A 20,280-nucleotide genomic window follows, 5' to 3' on the forward strand; every position below is an offset into this window, starting at 1 on the left:
AAGATGCTGTGAAACAATTTTATTTTTTTTACTGTTTTACAGAGCTGTCATCTTATGGGAATTAGAGTCATCACATGAAAAAACTAATGAAGCGATGAATACACGTTCATTAAGAGCAAGGCTTCAATATTGTGTACAGGGGTAAAACCTGTCCAGTGGGATGGAAAACTGAATTAAGTTTGGTGCATTGTGGCCAGCTTAGGAACTGAATTGGAAGGAATAGTTTGTTGTCCAGTATTTGAAGGCTGTCTCCTCAGGCAAGTCTAGATTGAATTAAGGTTGTGCAGGCAATGAGAGCCTGTAGAAGTAGAAAGCTCGGCAGTAAAATATCCAGATCAGCCGTTGTTTATGGGTGTGAAACAAATTACAGGTGCAATAAACTGCAGCAGATTCAAGCAGCCAGAAGGTTAATAAGATAACCACTGTAAGATCATCCAGGCATTAAACAGTACGTAACATCCAGAGTAAATGTTGACTTCTGTGAAAACAAATGTCTGGATTTTACCCGTTGTCTCACAAAGGGTGGGCAAACAGCTTCTGTAGAACAGGGGAACTGTATACGGGAAATTGTCTGTAAATGTTGCCATCTGAATACTTCGAAATATTTGTATGGTCAGCATGCATTTCAAACATGAATTTGTTTTTCCTTCTATTCTCTGCAGTACTTGAAGGGAGAGAAGGGAACACGGATAAAGCTGCCTTTTTTTTTCTGAACATTTTTCCTTCAGAAACTCTATAGCAGCACTGGAGTATTTTTTTGCCGAGACATCCCTTCCACGTTTCCTGTGCTGTTTAAAAAGCTATAAAATAAGATGCTAAAAACATTACTTCAGAGTTAATAAGTCTGTCTCAATCAACCCTGTCGTTGTTGACAAAAGCTTGACAAACTGGGTAACCTGTTCCAGATCGCCGTATGATTGGTCTGTAAGAGAATGAACAGTTAAACCTTCCTGGTTCCTTGCACAGGTTTTCAGCTATTAATGAATCAGGATTTTGACTTTAAGATAACTCTGTTTTGAATATACATATGCACTGAATTCTAAGACGAGCAAATTTGTCTTCTCTCTCTCGATAGTTTCTTCTGTTTCAAAAAGAGAGCAACTTCAACTATTTATAAACTGTAATTAAGTTTCTTTACAACATGACTCATTCTCAACAAGCAAATCCTTGTTCTTTTGCTTTCTTATGAACTGTGTGGGAAAATTAGGGTTCAATCACTGAAGAATTTACTCAATGCTTAATTACCCAAAACAGCCCTCATATAGAGCTTTCATAAAGATGTGATTTTCCCAACACTATGGATCTCTAAAACTTGACTCTTAAAACATGGTCTATAAATTGTAACAAAGGAGAAAGTAAGTGTTTTGCTATAGTACTGGCTTCTTTCCCCAGCCTGCTTCTTTGAGCTCTTCTTATATTAATAACGTGATGCTTAGGAAAGCCAAAGTAAGAAATCATAATGATTAAATTACTTTGAGCATGAAACTGAATTAGAAAGCTTTACTTTCCTGAATGAGATAATTGTTTACATTTTCCAAAGGAAATGTTTCTATTTCTGTGAGAGAAGGGGTAAATGGGACTTCCTCTGACATAATTTTCATTTTAAAACTGAGTTTGACAGCAAGATTTTTACCTTCATAACCAAATATTACTGCTTAACTGCATGACTTGTGTAAGCTTGCTAGCTGAAGTGACTCACTTACGTAGATGAAGTTATTTTTAGAGAGATAATTTGCACTGTTTAGAAGAGAGGAAAAAAAGAGAGAGTCCTACTAAGAGCTAGATCCCTCATTACAGTTTACAAAGCTCGTGAACCCAGCATCCAAGCAAAAGATGACTAAGCAAAGGGACTATTGGTACTTTCAGGAATTTACAGACATGAGTCATCTGCTTATTTTCTGCAGACATATCACCAGGGTACTTTGTGAGTCAGCTGTTATTTGGAAATAGTACTTGTATTCATGTTGAATACGTTTTTGTAGTTCTTAAGGTCTTAAGTAACTACCATGCCAAACCAACGCATGCTTTTATAGTTTTTGTAGCTCAGGTGTGGATGTACAGAAGTAGTGTGTCGTTTTCAACTGTGCTGTGTTTTTCATGATAAAGTCTGAATGTTGCCTGGGATGTAATTATGGTAACGCTTACCTGTGCCACCGTACGTATCCCGTGAAGACAGATCTTAGTTTGTATTAATGCACAGATGTGGAGTCAGATTGCATATGCAGCCAGATAAAAAGAAACTTTATCAGTCTGTGCCACTTCATAAAAATGTAAGTGTGACTATGTGTAGAATTTGACCTCTCATCTTCAATGCACCTTGCTAATGTTGATTATTAATGTTATTTGCTTATTTTTCATATATAAGTGAACCAACACCAAATCCAAGCATTTTGTACTCTTGCAATGTCAATGCACTTGCATCCACTGTGCTAGAACTAAGTTCTTGCCTTTATTTCCTACTTCTGAAATAATAGCTGGCTACCTTGAGATACGTATAATGCTTTACAGCTCAAGGCTATTTCCTGTTTACTCGTCTTTTAGGTGTGGTTGTGTTCCAAAATTAGGGACAGGTTTTTTTGCTTGGTCTGAACTCCGCTCACACCTTGTATTAAAGAAACACTTGCGTTAGAAAAACAGGAGTTTGGCAATTTTAGGTGAACAGCAGTTGTAGAAATCAAAGGCAGATCAAATTATTCAAAACTCTCCTTGCAGTTCAGAATAATACTGCTGTTGGCCAGGTGTGGGATGCACAGTTTTAATTCTAATATGATTGTATGATTTAACAGCTTATAATGTAGTTGAGTCCTGAAAACTCCTATACAGCTTTTGGTTAATAAAAGAATAAAATGTTTTCTTCTGCGTTTTGGTGATACTGTTGTTGAAAAAATATTTGTAAAAATGAAAGGCTTGTCGTAACAAATGGAAGCAAAGAAACTAATGGTATCAATGTCTCGATTATCCATTTAAACAGTGTTTCTAATGCTAGATGCTTTCTCTTAAGTGCAAACCTTATATTTTAATTAACAGGGACAAAAATGCTTCTACTTGTCCCCCTTCATGTGGACAGAGATTTTCAGAGGAAAGACGATGAATTCAGAAATTCTCAAAAAAAAAAAAAAAAAAAAGGCTTAAATTATTACTTGAGTGTGTTACTAAATATTGTTATTCCTTTATTCCTTTTACGCAGGAATAAAACACCAATATACAGAGTAGTTTTCCTTTAAGGAGCTGGTGCTTAAGAAAGAGAAGAGGCACTGGAGGTACAGAGTTTAAGCACTCCGAGCTAAAGCAGCATATTTATCATGTGGAAACAGAGAGCCTTGCTTCATATTTCTTTCTGCAGTGAAGTCCTTGAGACTCTGAGGCATGCACATCCCATCTGTGAGGGGAGGAGACAGCTTGCCTTCTGGTAGATGGCCTCGATATGCCAATATTTTTCAGTGATACAACTTAATAATCATGTTATAAAGAGGAATTTGACAAAGGAATCGTGGAGTCTAACCTTTGTTACATCAGTGATCTGCCCTCAATTTAGCAGAGCTCTGCCCATGTCATTACCATTTAAATGTCTGCTGGAAGCTGTTGTGTGAGCTGAATCACCAGGACTTGGGGAGTTATCACGTGTAGCTCAGACACCAGGTCACGAACTGAGCAAACACTGTGATCTTAAGTGATTTGTTTTATTTTGAGACTACAGCTGGGATATCACATTCACTTTCGTGTACTTCATTACTACGAACGTATTTACTTGTTGAGCTTGGACGGAAATCTAGAGGAAAGGGAGTTCTGGTTTTGCTGATGCACATCCAAATATGCAGACATGATTAGAAAAATAATAGAAAAATAAAGAACCTAGTAAGATGATAGCATGGAATTAAAAAAAAAAAAAAAAAAATCTTTCTTGCACTGATATCTCAATCCATGAGCAGCAATTTCGAAAGAAGTGTTGGGATCTCTGTTCCATGACGTATTTAGGAGGAGAAAATGTAATGAATTACCAAATGCATTGGAGAGGAGATCTTGTTGTGGATGTGGATGGGTTCAGTCCTGTAATGTTCCTTTCTCTTTCTTAAAATCTGTTGTTTATAGTGATTTTTGACACCCTTTTTTGTTCCTACTTGGGTTGTTACAACCTACTTATTATTAACTCAGGGTTCTTCCCTTCTCTTTAAGCAGGACTATGAAGAGGCAAATAGAGAAAACTGAGTAACCAGGCTTATTTGCATGAATTATAACATTATGAATTTATTTAACTCATCTCTATGCCAAATAGGAAAAACAACTGAAGATTTACAGGGAATTACCGTTCCATTGGAATATTCTTTCATCCTGTTGACTTCAAGTATTGCAGTGGGGAGGATAAGAGTACAGTCAGAGGTGCTTTGCAAAGCAAGTCTATGTACCTTTAAAAATGCACATTCTTCTCCTAATTTTGGTGTTAAATTAGACCTCTAATATAAATTATTTCAGTCTCTTGATAACTCACTTTAATTACAGGTTTCTGAAACCTCCTGAAATTAAAAGTAGACCAAGAAAATCTTAAGTACATATCTAGCAATGCAGAAGTTAAGCTAAAGAAACATTTCTGACCATATTATTAACTGTTGCAGACTATTTTATTGTTCTGCCAGAGCTAGCTGATCATGAGACAGTGAAGCAAAGGGAACTAAGAGGTTCTGATTTTTATTTTTAGTGAGGTATTTTTGGTATTAATGACTTTGCAGTGTGTTCTTGGTTTTGTGGGTTTTTTTTTGTCTAACAGATGACTGCTAATTGAGATTTATTCTAACTCATGTGATCGAACCTTCTTACATCCTTTATCAAATCACTTAACCACTTTAAAAATGAGAATTATGATGCTTTTGATGTCCATGAGGGCACTAGAATGAATTGGCTACAGCTGAGCTGATAAAAAGAAATTTGTTTATTGAATGGAAAGCATAATCAGAATTTATTTTCTGTATTTTTTAAAGGGAAAATTTCACTATAAAGTACTGCTTTTTTTTTCTGGAACAATATGATGTAAGTGTTATGATTAACATAGAAATACAGTAGCTAAGCAATTTTTTAACAATATTTTACAAAATTGTATAGATTAAGCAATATGATGGATTCATTATTGTTAAGAAATGTAGAAGTATATGTTAGACGTAATCATCAATTGCTGCTTTCCTATCGCCTTTGAATCAACAGAAAAGAATGATTTATTACCTGAAAAAAAAAAAAAAAGGAAAAAAAACACAATGGTATATTTTACTACTTCTTTTTTTATTTATTTATTTCAGTTGACCTTCCCCTGTACTTTCCTCGAGACCAGCCAACCCTAACATTTCAGTCAGTCTACCACTTCACTAACAGTGGACAGCTGTACTCCCAGGCCCAGAAGAATTACCCTTACAGCCCACGCTGGGATGGCAATGAAATGGCCAAGAGAGCAAAGTAAGTCAGCCTGCTATTTGTTACACGGTATTCCGGTGCTAGAAGCTTCACAGATGTAACTGTACCTTTCCAATGTTCTGCAAGCTAAAACTGTTTGTGTTCTCATAGAGTCTTAGTATTCCCCTGTATGGGTACAGACATACCGTATTAATCATGCCTGTAACACTAGTGCCAGAGGAGTGATCAAAACAAGAGCATTTCTGCAAGGCATGATACAGAGTAGTGACAGTCTCTGCTGCAAGGAGCTTCCAAACCAAATAGACGAGGTAGCCCCCAGCAGGAGTAATCTGCATAATAGCAGTCAGTCAAAGTAATTCCTTGGTTTTGTGTGGGTGTATGGGGGACCCTGAAGGGAAACATGTGAGTTGGAAAAAAAATAGGAAGAAAAACCTGAAAGATATGGAATAATGCTGTAATAAAAAGGCACGAAAGTACAGGAGGAGGTAGAGCAAACCCCTAATCCAGCAGAGTAGGTAGTCCTACCAGAGCTTGAGAAAGTTATCTGAAAGTCTGAAGAGCTCTCTTTTTTTTTTCTTTCTTTTTAACTGCTTTCTATGTTGGCTGAAACAGAGAATCTCTGACTGTTTCCTCTGCAGTTTTTCTGCAAGCCTTGATTTCAGCATGGGTAAATATCACTTCAGTCCTAGTATCCCCTTTAATTTAAGTTGACAGGACAGCCTTCCCAGAGTGATTGTGTTGCAAGGGTAAGCTAGCATGGGCAGTGGTGCTCCTTTTGTATACTGTGTGCTATCCCTGTCTTCTAATGAAGCAGAACAGATTTCACCTGGATGGAGCAGTAAGGGTAGTGGCCTTGCTTCTGTATTTGGCTTTTGCAAAATATAAAAATGTAAGAACGGCAACAAATCTAAGCACACTGATTATCAGTCGTTCATCACATAAGACCTCAAAGTGCATAAATAATAAGGCATATTGGAATTAACATTTTGAATGACAATCGGAACATTAAATCAAATTAGCAAAGATGCATAAATAAGAGTCAAATGAAAATAGTTGAAGCTGAGTAAATCAAATGAATGGCAAGGTCAGAGTCTGATTCTAATTTGGAAGTGATGGAAGCAGACAGTAAATGATTGAAGCATTTGCAGATTTTATAATAAATAGTATGGAGAACATCAAGTGACATTTGATTTTGGATTTTGATGCATTGTAGTAGCTTTTTTTTTTTTTTTTTTCTGCTAGCATTTGGTTTTAATACTGTAGTGTTCAGGGGAGATATTTCCTGATCAAGTATGATTTGGTTTTGTGGACTTGTTTCTTTTTTTTCTAGCAGAGCAGTATATGTATTTTGGTTTGTTGTTGTTGTTGATGACTTTTTTTTTGTCTTGAAATGAAACAATAACTAAAAGCATCACTGTGTGTTGGTTTGTTTTTTTTTTTTTTTTATAACTGTATTGCAAAAAAATATTTGTGTATTCAAAAAAAATGCACTTATTTTGCAGCTGGAAGCTTACAAGTACCTATGTTCTGTCTGCTAAGTGCATTCATTTATGAGTGGGTGTATACAAATGGACTTCTGTGCCCTGCACTTGAAATTTAGAAGTATTATAACAGTACTTTTAAAAGCAGTAAATGTGTACACTTACTATCACATGTACGTTTTTTGAGGTTATTCACTCTTATGTTTGAGCCTTTGCATCTAAGTTTTACACTGGATACGTAATATGAGAAAGATGATGAGAAGCGGGGGAAGAAAGCATGCTGCAGTGTCTGAAATAACTATCATTGAGCTGCAAAGAGACAGAGAGGCTGCTCTAGTTAAAAGCGCTTTGCTTGCAGGAACAGCTAGTGAATCCTGAGCAGGTACCAGAAATAAATCTACAGCAAGAAAACTATGATGTTATGATGCATGTTAGCATATTTTAAGGAGCATTTTTAACACAATTGAGTACTTATGTAAATATTGTTTAAAATATTTTCTAGGGCTTCTTAGAATAGGCTAGCATGTTTCAACACAACCAAATAATTCTTCATTCTATTTTATTTTTACCATAGCCACATTACAGACCAAGTATATGGGAATATATGTAGGCGTGTATAGGATAGTGTTCTAATTAAACACATTAGTTCCAACACCAACTCAATTCATCCCCAGTAAAAAAGAAAAGAAGGATATGTGACGCAGCCTCTAGAATCAATGTAATGTAACTCTGCTCAACTGAAGTAAATTTAGCCCTGGATATATCAGGGACGTCTTTCTTGTGTTTATAAATGCTGTCCATTATGTTCTGCATACATGTAGTCTTTTTTCCTCTTAGCCAAATGGTTTCCCAAGTGCTTGGCATCATTTGAGACAGAAAAAGATCTCTGTTTATTTTTCTGGCCATACTGTTCTAGGTCCACAGGATATACCACTTGATGTTCTGGTATCTGACCAAATTCTCCACCCTTATTCTCAGACACTTGAGGGGTCGGTTTACACTGTATTCCTCACCACAGCCTAAGACACCGTCAAGGATTAGTTTTAGTTGCTCTTGCCCTGAGTTCATTAGCTGTCCAGTCATGTACTGAAGCATGCGTACCACACTGCTTTGCAGGATGCAGGAGCACCACCAATCTCTCAGAGATTTCCTTGTCCTCAGTTGGCAGCCCCTGCCTCTTTTCAGCAACTGCATGCAGCCTGCTTGTCCATGGGCACAGCTGTCATAAGTTCACGCCAAAGGGACTTTGATTCTGTGGCCAACCTTCTCACAGTTTTTTTCAAACAGGTGAGACCATGCAATTCCTTCAACTCGAGGGCCAAACTCGAAATTCTTGGTATCCTTGCTTATCTCTCTGGCCCCTGAGCAGATGTAGGCATCTCTTTTGAAGTTAGGACTTAACCCTTTGTTGTAGCCTTGAGACAATCAGTAGTAATTACAAGTAGGAGCAAAATTACTCCCCTAAAATATATACATATAGATGTAGATTGTATGCATTCACACTTAGACACACATCACCTAAATCTGAAAGGCAAATGCTCAGAGTATCAGTTTAGCAGAATCTTTTTCATTCACAGGGAAAAACTGCTTGTTTTCTTTTCTGAAATAATTGGACCAATTTGTGCTTGTCTGATAAACTTCATGTATTTGGGTTTCTCTTTCTGTCTCCTAGTAAGCAGCTTTTAACATCAGCTGTCTCCTTTGATGCCCACTGGCTTGTATTCCTCACTGAGAGATAGCATCTGGTGACTGAATTTTGCTATTGTCTTAGCCAAAGGATTGCCCTCTGGCTTGATTTAATCCTAAAGGACGAATCAAGAACTGTTTAAATAATGTGGTTCCAGATGCCTCCAGATTTCTCATTTCTCAACTTAACACAAAAATTTAACCTGTTCCTCCAGCTAGAAGCAGCAATCCCAAAAATATTAAAATTCTCCTACAAGCTGACAAGAGACTGTTTCTTCTCAGTTCCCATCTCAGGCTCTGCCTCTTGTAGGTCATTTATTTTTCTGGCTGTGGCCTCCTGTGGAAGCAGTTTCTCCAAAAGATTTTGTCCTGAAGTACAATGGCAAGCCTAAGAAAATACAGTGAATTATAGAAAGTTAGCAGCCTTGTTTGTGGTGTACGTGTGAAGTAAACCATCTCTGTGCAGTTTCCATGGGAAAGCTCTCTTGTTTTTTGCTTAAATAGGCATTCAGGAGTACATAAATGGAGTCTTTAAAGAGCATGCAGACTCCGAGTCTGGGATTTTATGAAGGGATACTGTAAATAAAGCTCGTTTGTTTATACAAATTAAGTTCAGTCCGTAGATGCACTCAGGCCCAATTCCTGTCCGATCCAGTGCTGCTCTGGAGACTTAGGTTACACTTCAGGGAGAGCAAGTTAGGACTCAGTTTACTGTTTTATCCTACATAAATCTACCTACTCATCATTAAACATAGCAGGAGGCAGAAAGCTGGTATCAAAATAAAAAGTCATCCCAAGGGTTCGTATTCTTTTTTCCAGCTTGGCTGCTAAAACTACTTGCTGAATGACTGTTGTCACTGGCCATTCACTGATGTTTGCTGATTGTGGTGTTAATTTTACATCTCACTCAGTGCTCTGGCAGGGTAAAAGCTTAAAAGGGCTCAAGTGCTCTCAACTGTATATTGGCTTTTGCTGTGCCATAAGGTCAAGTGCAGCTTAAGATTATATGCAGGCGCATCTTGTGCGAGCTTCATATGCATCCCCAGCACTGCTGGAGCTATGGTTTGTGCTCAGCACAACCGTGCTATGATCTGAACGTGTCAGGCTGGTGCACTGGGCCGTAGCATTTTCAGCCTCACCAATACGCTTTCCTTGAATATCGTGAAGTGAGAAGATGTGCATCACGTGAAGGTGCTAGTGGTTGTTGGGCTGGAATGGTTGCTTTAAGCATTAAACTTGCCTTGTATGGAGACAGAAATATATCTTTTGGTCAAACAAAAGGATATTTAAAAAAAAGGGGGACAGTTTGGGGGCCTTGGCACCCATCGTCATATAGCTGTTTAGACAATCTCAAATTGTAATATTTCAAGGGCTTGCTGTTGCATTCATTGTATTTTGAGTGCCCTAATGATTTTTTTTGTATTGACATTAACCCAGTTTTCAATTCATCCATTTTCTATTAGCTGAAAGTTCTTACGCATTTTAGGTAGAATATCTTCTGATACATTTTGCATTCTGTTAAGGTAACAGGTTTCTCTCTTTCCTTTAAATTTTTGTTTTCCACCTATGATGCCTTGGATCTCACTCTAAAGTTTACATGTAAATACTGCAGCGTTTTTGTAATCTCTGCTTGATAGGTGTAATTAAGGTAATAAATCATTTGTTGTTATTTGTTTGGCATTTCAGTATATTCCCTCGTTATTTGTAAAAGTAACACATTTTATTTGCATGTATTACATGATTGTTTCATACACAGTAGGGATCTTGAAAGAGCAGATTTCTAAAAATTGACTTGTTTGCATTCATGTATATGCTCCTCAGAAAGCTTTTTCCTTGTCTCTGTTCTGCTTTACCTTCAACTTAGAAAAAAAAAATCAGGAAAAAAATAAGGAAGTAGGCGAAAGAAGCACAAAACATTGGGACCTATCCTTTGCTCTGTGCGTGTGTGTGTTCGTGTCTGAATGTTTGAAAGGTTCAGAGGGTTCTTTACAGAGAAGACCAGTGGGGTACAAATGAATGGAGCAGGTACTGAGCTGGGTCACTTGTTTAACTCTTCGGTTTTCGATAGAGTCTTGCATCGGAAACAGTACACAAGTGATTTCCTCGCCTGAAATCCAATAGGGCAGAGATTTTGTTGCCTCAGGTGGACTCTTTCTCAGAATGCAAAAGGGCCAATATGCTGTGACAGCCACAGCGAGAAGAGATGTGGTGACCCAGCCATGTGAAGTTTACAAAGAAGTTAATTTGATTTTATAGACCATTAAATCAAAACTCTTATTTTCTGTGGCAGTGTCAGTTCATCAGAATTATAAATGAAAAGCGTAAAGGCAAATGCAGAAAACTGTTGTGTTAAAATATTTAATGGTTGCAGTTGTCCTTGTGACATGTTCCCAGCTGATTTACCAGCAAACCTCAATAATAACATGATTTTGATTGCAAGATATAAAGGCAAAATTAGCAGAGTTTTTAATTAGATTTTTTTCCGGGATATTGTTTTATTTTTACATTGTTCTTCTGCATACACTACACTGTATAGTGCATGTACATGATAGTCACACTTATTGAGTCATATTTTTCATGTACTTTTCTTTAAATGTCTCCTTGGATAATTAAGTCTGACTCTTAAGATATGGTATGTTAGTTTCTGACAGGTGCCTGCCAGGGATCTTCAGTGCTGTCATGCATTATGTGGATTTCCGCCAAGACAGAAGGGCCTGGGTATTTGTTTCTGGTCACTTCTCATTAAAGCCTTGGCTGTGGGAGAAGACAAATAACTATTTGAAGTTGAAAAGTATAGGTACTATAGGGAATGCATAGAAATTAAATCTGTTAGGCAACTCATTTTTCTGTTTTCATATAGACATTATGTATATGTGCACGTGAACTGTACGTATGTGTGTTTTGATACAAACTAAGTATGAAAAAAATAAACCTCTCCTATATTGACAAGAGAAGTGCACAGAATAGATTGGAGGAGTTTGCTTGACAGAAGTAGAAAATATCAGCATCTTGTTGGAAGACAACTGCTCTATAGGAATTAAAGGCCAGAATTTAATGTAGGTGGTTCTTAGATAACCAGGGTTGGGAGTTGTTCTACAACTGTGATCAACTGACTGCTTTGGCTTCTTTAGAGAGCTCCTTTATACATTTAGAAAAGCTGCTAAATCTGTATCAGATCCTGGAATTATAGTTAGGACCTGATACAAAAAAAAAAAAAAAAAAAAAAAAAAAAAAAAAAAAGTCCTCCCTTGCTTTAGAGAAATGGGTAGAAAGAAATATGTGGTTTTGAAAAGGAGCAGAGGTTTTATAGCCCAGGTAAATACTGTTATTTGATCAACTACAAAGTAAACAACTAAGTAGAAATAGCAGGTGAGCCTTATTGTCTTGTCTTTTGAGTAATATTTGTAATTGCTCTGTTAAACACAAAGAACAGTCGTACTGAGTCAAACTCAATATTTATTTAACCTAGTACCATGTTTCTATCAACAGTCAGTGGAAGATGCCCGTGAAAGTGTGTGGAAAAGCATGTCGTGATATTTTTATTGCATATTCTACCATACTCTAGGATTTCTACATCCAGAGTTGTTTTTGTGTTTGTTTGTTTGTTTGTTTGTTTTAACAGCCCTGCCTAGTTTGTCTTCTGTTTGTCTAACAGCTTTTTGAGCCCAAGTGAGTTTTTATCGTCATAAAACTCTGTTGGAACAGGCAAGCAAGGTATTGTGTGAAGGACTAGCTTTGTCAGCTTCTTATGTTCCTGCCTCCTGGTAGGCCCAGTTGTTAACCCTTAGCTCTTGTACCAAAAGAGGCAGCAAAAAATTAATCTCCACTGATCCCCTTCATACTGTTTATGTTTTATGAGCCTTTTCACATCTTTTGTGTCGTCATTTCTCCTACTCTGTTCACTTTTCCCCATATTTCTGATTGCCCTTGTTCTACATCCTTATAACTTTACTCTTTGTTGTATTCTGTCTGAGATAGAGGACTGCATGTGACTCATGGTATGTTCACCATACATTTATATGATGATGTAGTGGTATTGGCTGGTTTACTATTTATCCCAGTTCTAATGTTTGCCTTGCTTTTCTGTGCACAGAGCATTATGCTGACATTTTAACACCAAGATCTCCTTATCTGTATTTGAGAGACTCTGGTTTTTGTGTATGTAAAACTAAGGTTTTTTCCTCACATATCTGCCTGTAATGTTTGTAAGTATTCACTTTTTGCCTGGTATTTTATCGCCCAGTCTCCCATTATTGTGTGAACCATCTGTAGCTCCTCATAATTAGCTCTCATTTTTCCTTCCCTGATGGAATTGTTACCATTAGCAAACTTTGCCATCTTCTTTTGCTCAATTTTGCAGGTCATGCTAGGAATATGTTGAACAACACAGGTGAAAACACCCCTTTCTGGTGTAGTTCTCAGGTGACTTTACCCTGAGAGAACTCATCATTCATTCCTATCTTTTTTTTCCTTATCTTGGCCTGCTGTTTATCCACTCATGGATCTTTTCTCCTGCTGCAGCAATTCACTTTTTTAAAAAACATTGAAAAACCTTCCCACATGCCTGTTGGAAAGCCAAGCAGTGTATATCACTTGTCCACGTGTTTTTCATACCTTAAGAAGATCAGAGATTTGTGAAGTATGAATTTGACTCCTATCCAATGTATCATATTTATTTAAGTCCACTAATTCTCGACTTCTTATAATTTTATAGTTTCTTTAAAATATTTTCTACTAATTCATAAGGCAACTCCTTATCTCAGACCTTATTTTTAATTGACATCACACTTCTCTGGTACCAAGCTGTTTTAAGCAGGAGGTTTTAAGCTATTTGAGAGTTTAACTTTCTCACACTTGAATTTCTTTAGAACTGTTGGGTGTGAATATCATCTGGGTCTGCTGATTTCCGTGTGTGTATTTTGTTGCTTTGTTCTTTACCTTTTTGGCTGACATTTCTGCATGAGTCAAATCTTTCAGTATGTCCCTTGTAAAGAAGGATTCTGGTGTGGTAAACTCTTTAAGCACCTCTGTGGTGAACTTAGATGCAAAAATAGTTTCATTTATTCTTTGTGACTTCATTTCTTCTGAGCATTTTTTTTTTTCCTGAATGACTTTTGTAGTATTTGACTATTTTTTATTTGGAGGGGGCTCAGCTAATTTGTCCTTCAACTTCATTTTTGGTTGGCATTATTCTACTTTTATATACAAGTGTTAAGAGTTTTTTCCTGCCTGTTTTCCCAATTCGGAGAGATCTCTGACCTTTTGATAGTTTTCTCTGACTTCTAATAGTCAAGCGTGTGTCTTATAAGCGAAGAACAGAAATAGCTTTTATTTTAAATATATTTTTTATAATCACAGCTGTTCGGCATCTCCCTTTCCTTCTGACTGGTTTGTCCTAATGAATATCCAGGGAGGATTCTTTTATGTTTTGGTATGTTGCCTTCGGCCCCTTTTGATAAGCGATCTGGCAAAGCAAAGTGCATAGCATGATGAAATCGCAACTTTCACCTGCCAGCAAACTTTGTTTTCAGGGATGCTAGTTGTCAGACTCCTTACAGATACATCTGTGGTGTAACCCTTCATTTCTGCTGCTGAATTAAAAGTGAGGGATCCTCTTACAGATCATTCAAGTTCTCTTATTATTTCTGTGACCTCCTCGCTTCTTGAATCTTTCTATTTGTTGTCTTGCCTTACAAGCCTCACTCCTGAGTGGGGGTTTTGCCCAGTCTTTTCTGCTCTCTGCTGCTACTAACACTTTCCCTGCTTTTCACCCTCCTTTTTCCATCTTGTTCTTCACCCTGCCTTTTATATTTAGAAGAGGTTCTTAGTTGCACGGTCTGGCATCAACACTAAATAATGTACTAAATAATTGTTCTGCAGCAGTGTTGCTCCGTGTGCATTTATGTAACCTATATAGGAGGAAATAGGAGGTGTCTTAAACAGTGTTTCAGTAAGAAGTTAACCTTTACCTGGAACGGAACAATAAGCCTATGGCTCTTCAGCAAATAGGAAAAATAGAGCAGGCTTATCACATAGTAGCTCATAGGACTGGAAATTTCACATGAATTTGCACTATGTTTAGAAAGACTCTACAAAGATTGAATTTTTCCATGATGTCCTTGGAATATTGTTCTCATGATCCACAGGCAAGGAAACGGGGTGACTGGGCTGTCTGTGACAGAAAGATTCCAGCATCTCCCGTCTCCGCAGACACTTGGTACCCCAAGCACTGAGTAATGCCCGCAGGGAAAATGGAAGTTGAGAAAGCAGAAGCAAAGTTGCTATGATCTAAGACCACGAGCCTTCATCTGACTGAAGCAAGGCTATTTATATACATTGTGGAGAAGGTGAAGGAAGTGAAATGTTTATCTCTTGAACTGGCAAGCAGAAGGCATTGATAAAACTGGTTTAAAGCAGAGATTTGTTTTGCTGTATGTGGCTCGGGACTCTGTCTGTGGGATGATTCTGTGCCATACGTTTCTGTAAATTCCCAAATATATATCTGTCAGAAACTAGTAAGGGAATAAACCCCAAAATCTTGATTTCCAGATGATTCAGAAAATTGCTAGTTTTGTTAACGAATTCAGTTGATTATGTCCAGTAGCCTTAATTTTCATCTGTAATTGCCAGTAGGGTTTCATGCCTTCAGGAACATGTACATTCTTGGAACTAAAGTTATCTTTTGCTAAATGGCAGCCCTACTTATGCTGTTTCTTTAAGCTAAACATTAATTGCCAGCCTACATAATGGTCTACAGTCCTGGCTCCACAGCAGTTCCCTAAAACTCCCTTCCTTTATATTTTGCCTTTAGTCAGGTTGTTATATTTATGGTGGTTTTGTTATTCGAACAGATTGTCAAGATTCATTTTGCTTTATGCTAAGTTAGGCAGCAGAGTCATCTTAATTTTTATAGCAGAGCTATGTTGAATTCTTGACTTTATTTATGAAATCAATATAGTTTTTTGGAACAGAGACACAAATGGAGTGTACAACCAAATTAATGTTTAATTTTTATTTCTATTTGCTTCATATGGAGTAAACCCACCTGTTATTTCTGTAATCAGCAAACCATTGAAAAATATGTCTAAATATAACTATTTCCTGCACCTTTCTGTGCTACTTGAATTAAAAATGCCAGTAACCCCAAGAAATTCTAGTGGCGATAGGCATTGTTAGTAAAACACAGAAAAACAGCTTTCTGGAGTGAAGTTTAATGCTTGAAGTTTAGGTACGCATTTAGTTTCACTAGTTCTACTACTTCGATTTCCTGTTATGGTTTTGGTCACACATGTTTTGTTTTGTTTGCAGTTTTGCAGACAAATTTCTGTCATATAGTACTACGAACCAAGCTGAAGGCAACAGTATTTCTTTAAAAATCAGTGTTTTGACAGCTGCCCACTGCAGACCTCCAGCTCTGTTGGCTCTTGATTACTGCCCAGTCCTTCAAACTACATGCACGGTCAGTGCCTTTGTGTAGACTGCCAGGTAGAAGTGGCCATAGATGTTTACTAAAGTCTGTGTAGGTAAATCACAGGAAAAGGAAGTAGACTGGGGGGAAAAAAAAAAAAAAAAAGGCAGAAATATGGAAATATTGTAAGAGGAAAAGAGATTATTTGATGATTTTTTTGGCACCCAGGAAAGAATTGCTAGCAGCGTAATGGCACTGTGCTGAATCCTTTGTGCATTTGTGAGTTTAGCCAGTCCCAGTAGCAGTAATTTGAGCTATTGTTTTGCTGTTGTATAAACACTTCAGATGTTTGCTTGGCATCACCAGTTTTGGAGATGTATAAAATGGAGAACTGTAAACATTGTTTCACATAAAAGCAAAATATTTGCTATAGATAAAGCTGCCTAGTAAGGAAATTATAAACCACAACCCAAAGAGCACGGCATCGAGAAGCTTTGTTCAATATGAAATATGAACCCAGGCCAAGTATCGTTATGTACATTTGGAGTGATAAAGAAATCCTGGAAGGTATCTTTATTGTTCTGCGGTTCTGCTTGGATAAATTTTTGTGATGTTCATATTCAAATGATGATTTAGGATTTCGGTTGCTTTTTGGATGTCTACTGCATGCCACGATAGGCCTGGCTTTGATTAGTTCCTGAGCCTTTGCCACTTGGAGAGTATCCATTGTGTGGGTCTGGCTGTTACAGCGTGATTCAAACTACGCAACCAAAAGGTATTGTGCTGAGAAGTATCTGCCGCTTAAATTGTTTTAGTATCTTAGATCTGCAGAGTCAGATCATTTGTTTGAACAACCATTTTCTTGTAATGATTGTGTCATAAAGTGTCTAGCATAGAATTAATCATCTGTTATCCCACTGTCATAAGAGAGCAAGGAGACTTGCGTTGTGCTGATCTGTTGTGAGTGCTGATGTATCTTTAGCCTTGTGAGGAATGCTGTGGAAGAACCCATGAATAAACAGACAACATAACATGCTTCACCCAATAAAAATGTGTTTTTAATGCATTATGTAAAGTAAAAACAGCAGAGATGCTTAAACATCTCGCATCTGAGTTTTATAGGAGACAAAACTACGCCATGATATTGGTACGAGGCCTTTTAAAAGAATGGTCTTGCAGAAGATTTCAACACTGGTTTCCAGTCAGTGTTAAACGCAAGGCACAGAGATGCAGGAGGAGGAATATAACCACCTGTTGAGGATCTAATAAGCACTCAAATGAAATATGACCTAAATACAAACCCACTGGTGGAATTAAGGTAGCAATTTATTAATTTAAGTTCCTTTTGTTAATTAGTACTAAAGATGTTGAATTAGGTAGCTCCTGACAAATGGAATTTTAAAGGAGAGCATTCTAAATAGATGAAAAAAAATGTTAGCAACTCTGACTTTGTTCTATTATAAACAAACAGCAAATCCTAGTATTTGGTGAGCTGTAGGAAACGTCTTCTACACGGGAGATTAATTATTAGAGGTTCCATGAAACAAACCAGCTGGCTGTGCCTGTGTAGTCACGGGAGAAGAAATCCTGTTGTCTGGCACCCAGAAGGGATTGTTGTAGGTGTTCAGTATTTTCAAAACAAGTTTTCATTGTGTCAAAACAAGTTGCAACAGGAACATAAAAATACAAAGGCACGCTACATATGCATGTGTACTCTGTGCAAACACTTTGTACTTCAAAAAGTGAATAATCAGGTGACGATGATAAAGCCTGGAGAAGCTCTTTTATAATTCTAATATGGCTGTGCTGTAGAAATAATTTATATAACAAGATTTTATTGCAAAGTGTCAGCATAATAATACTAGTCTGGGAGGAATAGGTCAAAGACATCGGTGTGCCTCAGGCTGTCCCTTACTCTGACCTACGCCCTTCTTAGTTCCTGTTTTCACCCAGTTCAGTTGGAAGAGGGTAGAACGATGCTGTTCTAACTAATTTATGGAGATCGGTTGTCTTTGGACTGGATTGTTCTTCTGTCAGGGTTCTGTGGCTTTGAAGAAACTTGCAGATGTCTTGCAGCAGTTCCTTTACGGTGCAGAAGGAAAGAAATACGAGATGCAAAATGATGCAAATCATGGAGTTGCAACTCCTCCAAAAGAAATGGGCAATAGCTGAGGTAAATGCCTGGGAGTCTCAACTGTATCTAATACAGCTGAGAGGGTTACAATTTAGTCCTTGCCTCAGTCCAAGGGCAAATAATTGCTTTTGCAGAATATTCTAGCATAAATTCACTGTTAACCTTACTGAACAACTCAGACAGCAGAGGATTGCTGAGGAGAAGGGTGTCCTCACTACAGACCTGAAGAAGACCCGAAAGGGTTATGTACAACTACTCCAAGATCCATCTGACTATGGAGTAGCTGCCCCAATCAGATACAGAATCTTGAAGAGGTTAAGGAGAAGAATCTCACTTTTTTCCTGTATTCCTTGCTTAGAGTAGGAGAAAGGTGATGTATTTATTAAATGTAATGGCTACGATGATTTTTAAGTATACTAAGGTTGTACTGTAAGCAGAGCCTAATGCTTTCAGAATTAAACCATAGTCACAGGAGACACTAAAACATTGTACAAGAATGAATTAAAATATTGAAATAATGGATAGTATTTAAGAATGAAGTTTGTTCTCAAAAACAATAATTGGACAACTCCCAAGTATAACAACTTGAGGCTCTCTTCTGATGAGAAGGAATGCAATGCATACACTTGATATGGTGAGAGAAAGTAATAGCAGCCCATGTGTCTTTGTGAAAAGACCCAAGATTTTGGCTCAAGGGTTTTCACTTGCCAGTGAAGAATGTGCAAGGACGGAATACGTTGTGCTGGTAGTAGATGTTGCTTTACAACTGAGTCTGTACTTGATATGGACCATCAGGATTACTTCACCCTCCTCCTTTTCCTCAAATCATCCCTTGGTGGAAAAGGCACTTGAAACTCCCACATCCTGAGCCGAAATATATAAGACATATGAGAGCCAGTAGTGCTAGCATGGATGAATTTGAAACCAGCTTGCTTGGAAAATTTGGCACACTTAAAACGGGGAGTTTAAGGGGAGTCTATTTTGTGAATGACTTAGGAAGATGATTCATCGCCCCATGATGAACATCCTTCCTAGACCAAAAAAAAAAAAAAAAAAAGGCAGAAATCTCATTGGTATGGCATTTTGTGTGCTATTTTTCCCTCACTGAGTTTGAATCTGTGTTTGAATCGACTCAGAATTTCCCACCTGACGGTTTTAAGAGAAACAGAAACACACAGACAACTTTTCTATTGTTATATAACACCAGTCAAACAAAAACAGTAGCAGAAGGAAAGCAGTGCATTACCGTGGTACAACGCTTTCACAATAAAGGGATGTGAAGTGCTGTTTGGTAGAAGATCACAACTGCATAACTTAAAAATCTTAAAGGAAGATTTTCTTCAGGAATCTGAAGGCAAAAAGTATTATCAAATGGTCAATGAACTAAAAAACTACCAACTAAATTTTAAAAATCCAGCACTAAGTTATGCTGGAAAAACATTACAATTAGAGGGAAATTTCACAAAAGCAATGTGAATTCTGAGTCAAGTATGTCTTAAGCACTGCAAGCCCTTACCCTTAGATTTAGACATACGCATGGGCTTCTGGAGACGTTGCACCACAGTCAGTGTTTTATATCACTAGAAACAAGTAAACAACAAGTGATCCAATTCTCCCCTCTTTTAGATACTTACCATTTACAATAGCAAGACTTTCTTTCTACTGGATAATAAGGTGAAGAAAAGATAAGTGCTTTACTCTCAGCAGATGTCCTTGAGCATAGCACCTGAAATTCAATGTACCGTATCAAGTGTATATAGTGGTTAACTACAGCAAAACGTGTTGTTTTCTGGAGTGCCAAAGAGAAATTTCCATAGAAACCCCATAACTTACTACCTTGAACTTGGAAAATGACCATTTGAGGGAACAGAAACAAATAGACAAAAAACAATGGCTTCTTACAGTAAGACATTCGACAAAGAGTTAGACGTGTGCCTGTATGCGTATGAAGATTGGCACCCACTTTAAGCTGAAAAGAAAACAACACTTTAAACACTGTTTAAGCTAAGATCTAAACCATTATGAGAGGGATACAGAACCATTGTACTCAACACTTGTGTATAAAATACCTGTGGGTTTAGTGCAAACCAGTTTCTCTGTACTTGAAGGAGCATTTTATGCAGTTGTTCTTAGCTTGGTGTAAGGTCATTGCAATGCAGACCCACTGAGAATAT

At 37.4% G+C, this 20,280-nt stretch overlaps 1 protein-coding gene across 2 annotated transcripts in view; it reads left to right on the forward strand.

Moving 5' to 3' along the window:
• The window catches only part of BABAM2 (BRISC and BRCA1 A complex member 2), a 166,785-nt gene that overhangs the window by 139,030 nt on the left and 7,475 nt on the right, over positions 1-20,280 (forward strand). For both annotated transcript variants that reach the window (XM_084283295.1, XM_084283296.1), the window contains exon 11: positions 5,286-5,439. In XM_084283295.1, the coding sequence (XP_084139421.1) occupies positions 5,286-5,439 (154 nt within the window). The remainder of the gene's footprint in view (positions 1-5,285; positions 5,440-20,280) is intronic.

Source organism: Netta rufina (genome assembly GCF_964035555.1).
Source record: "Netta rufina genome assembly, chromosome: 3".
NCBI lineage: Eukaryota > Metazoa > Chordata > Aves > Anseriformes > Anatidae > Netta > Netta rufina.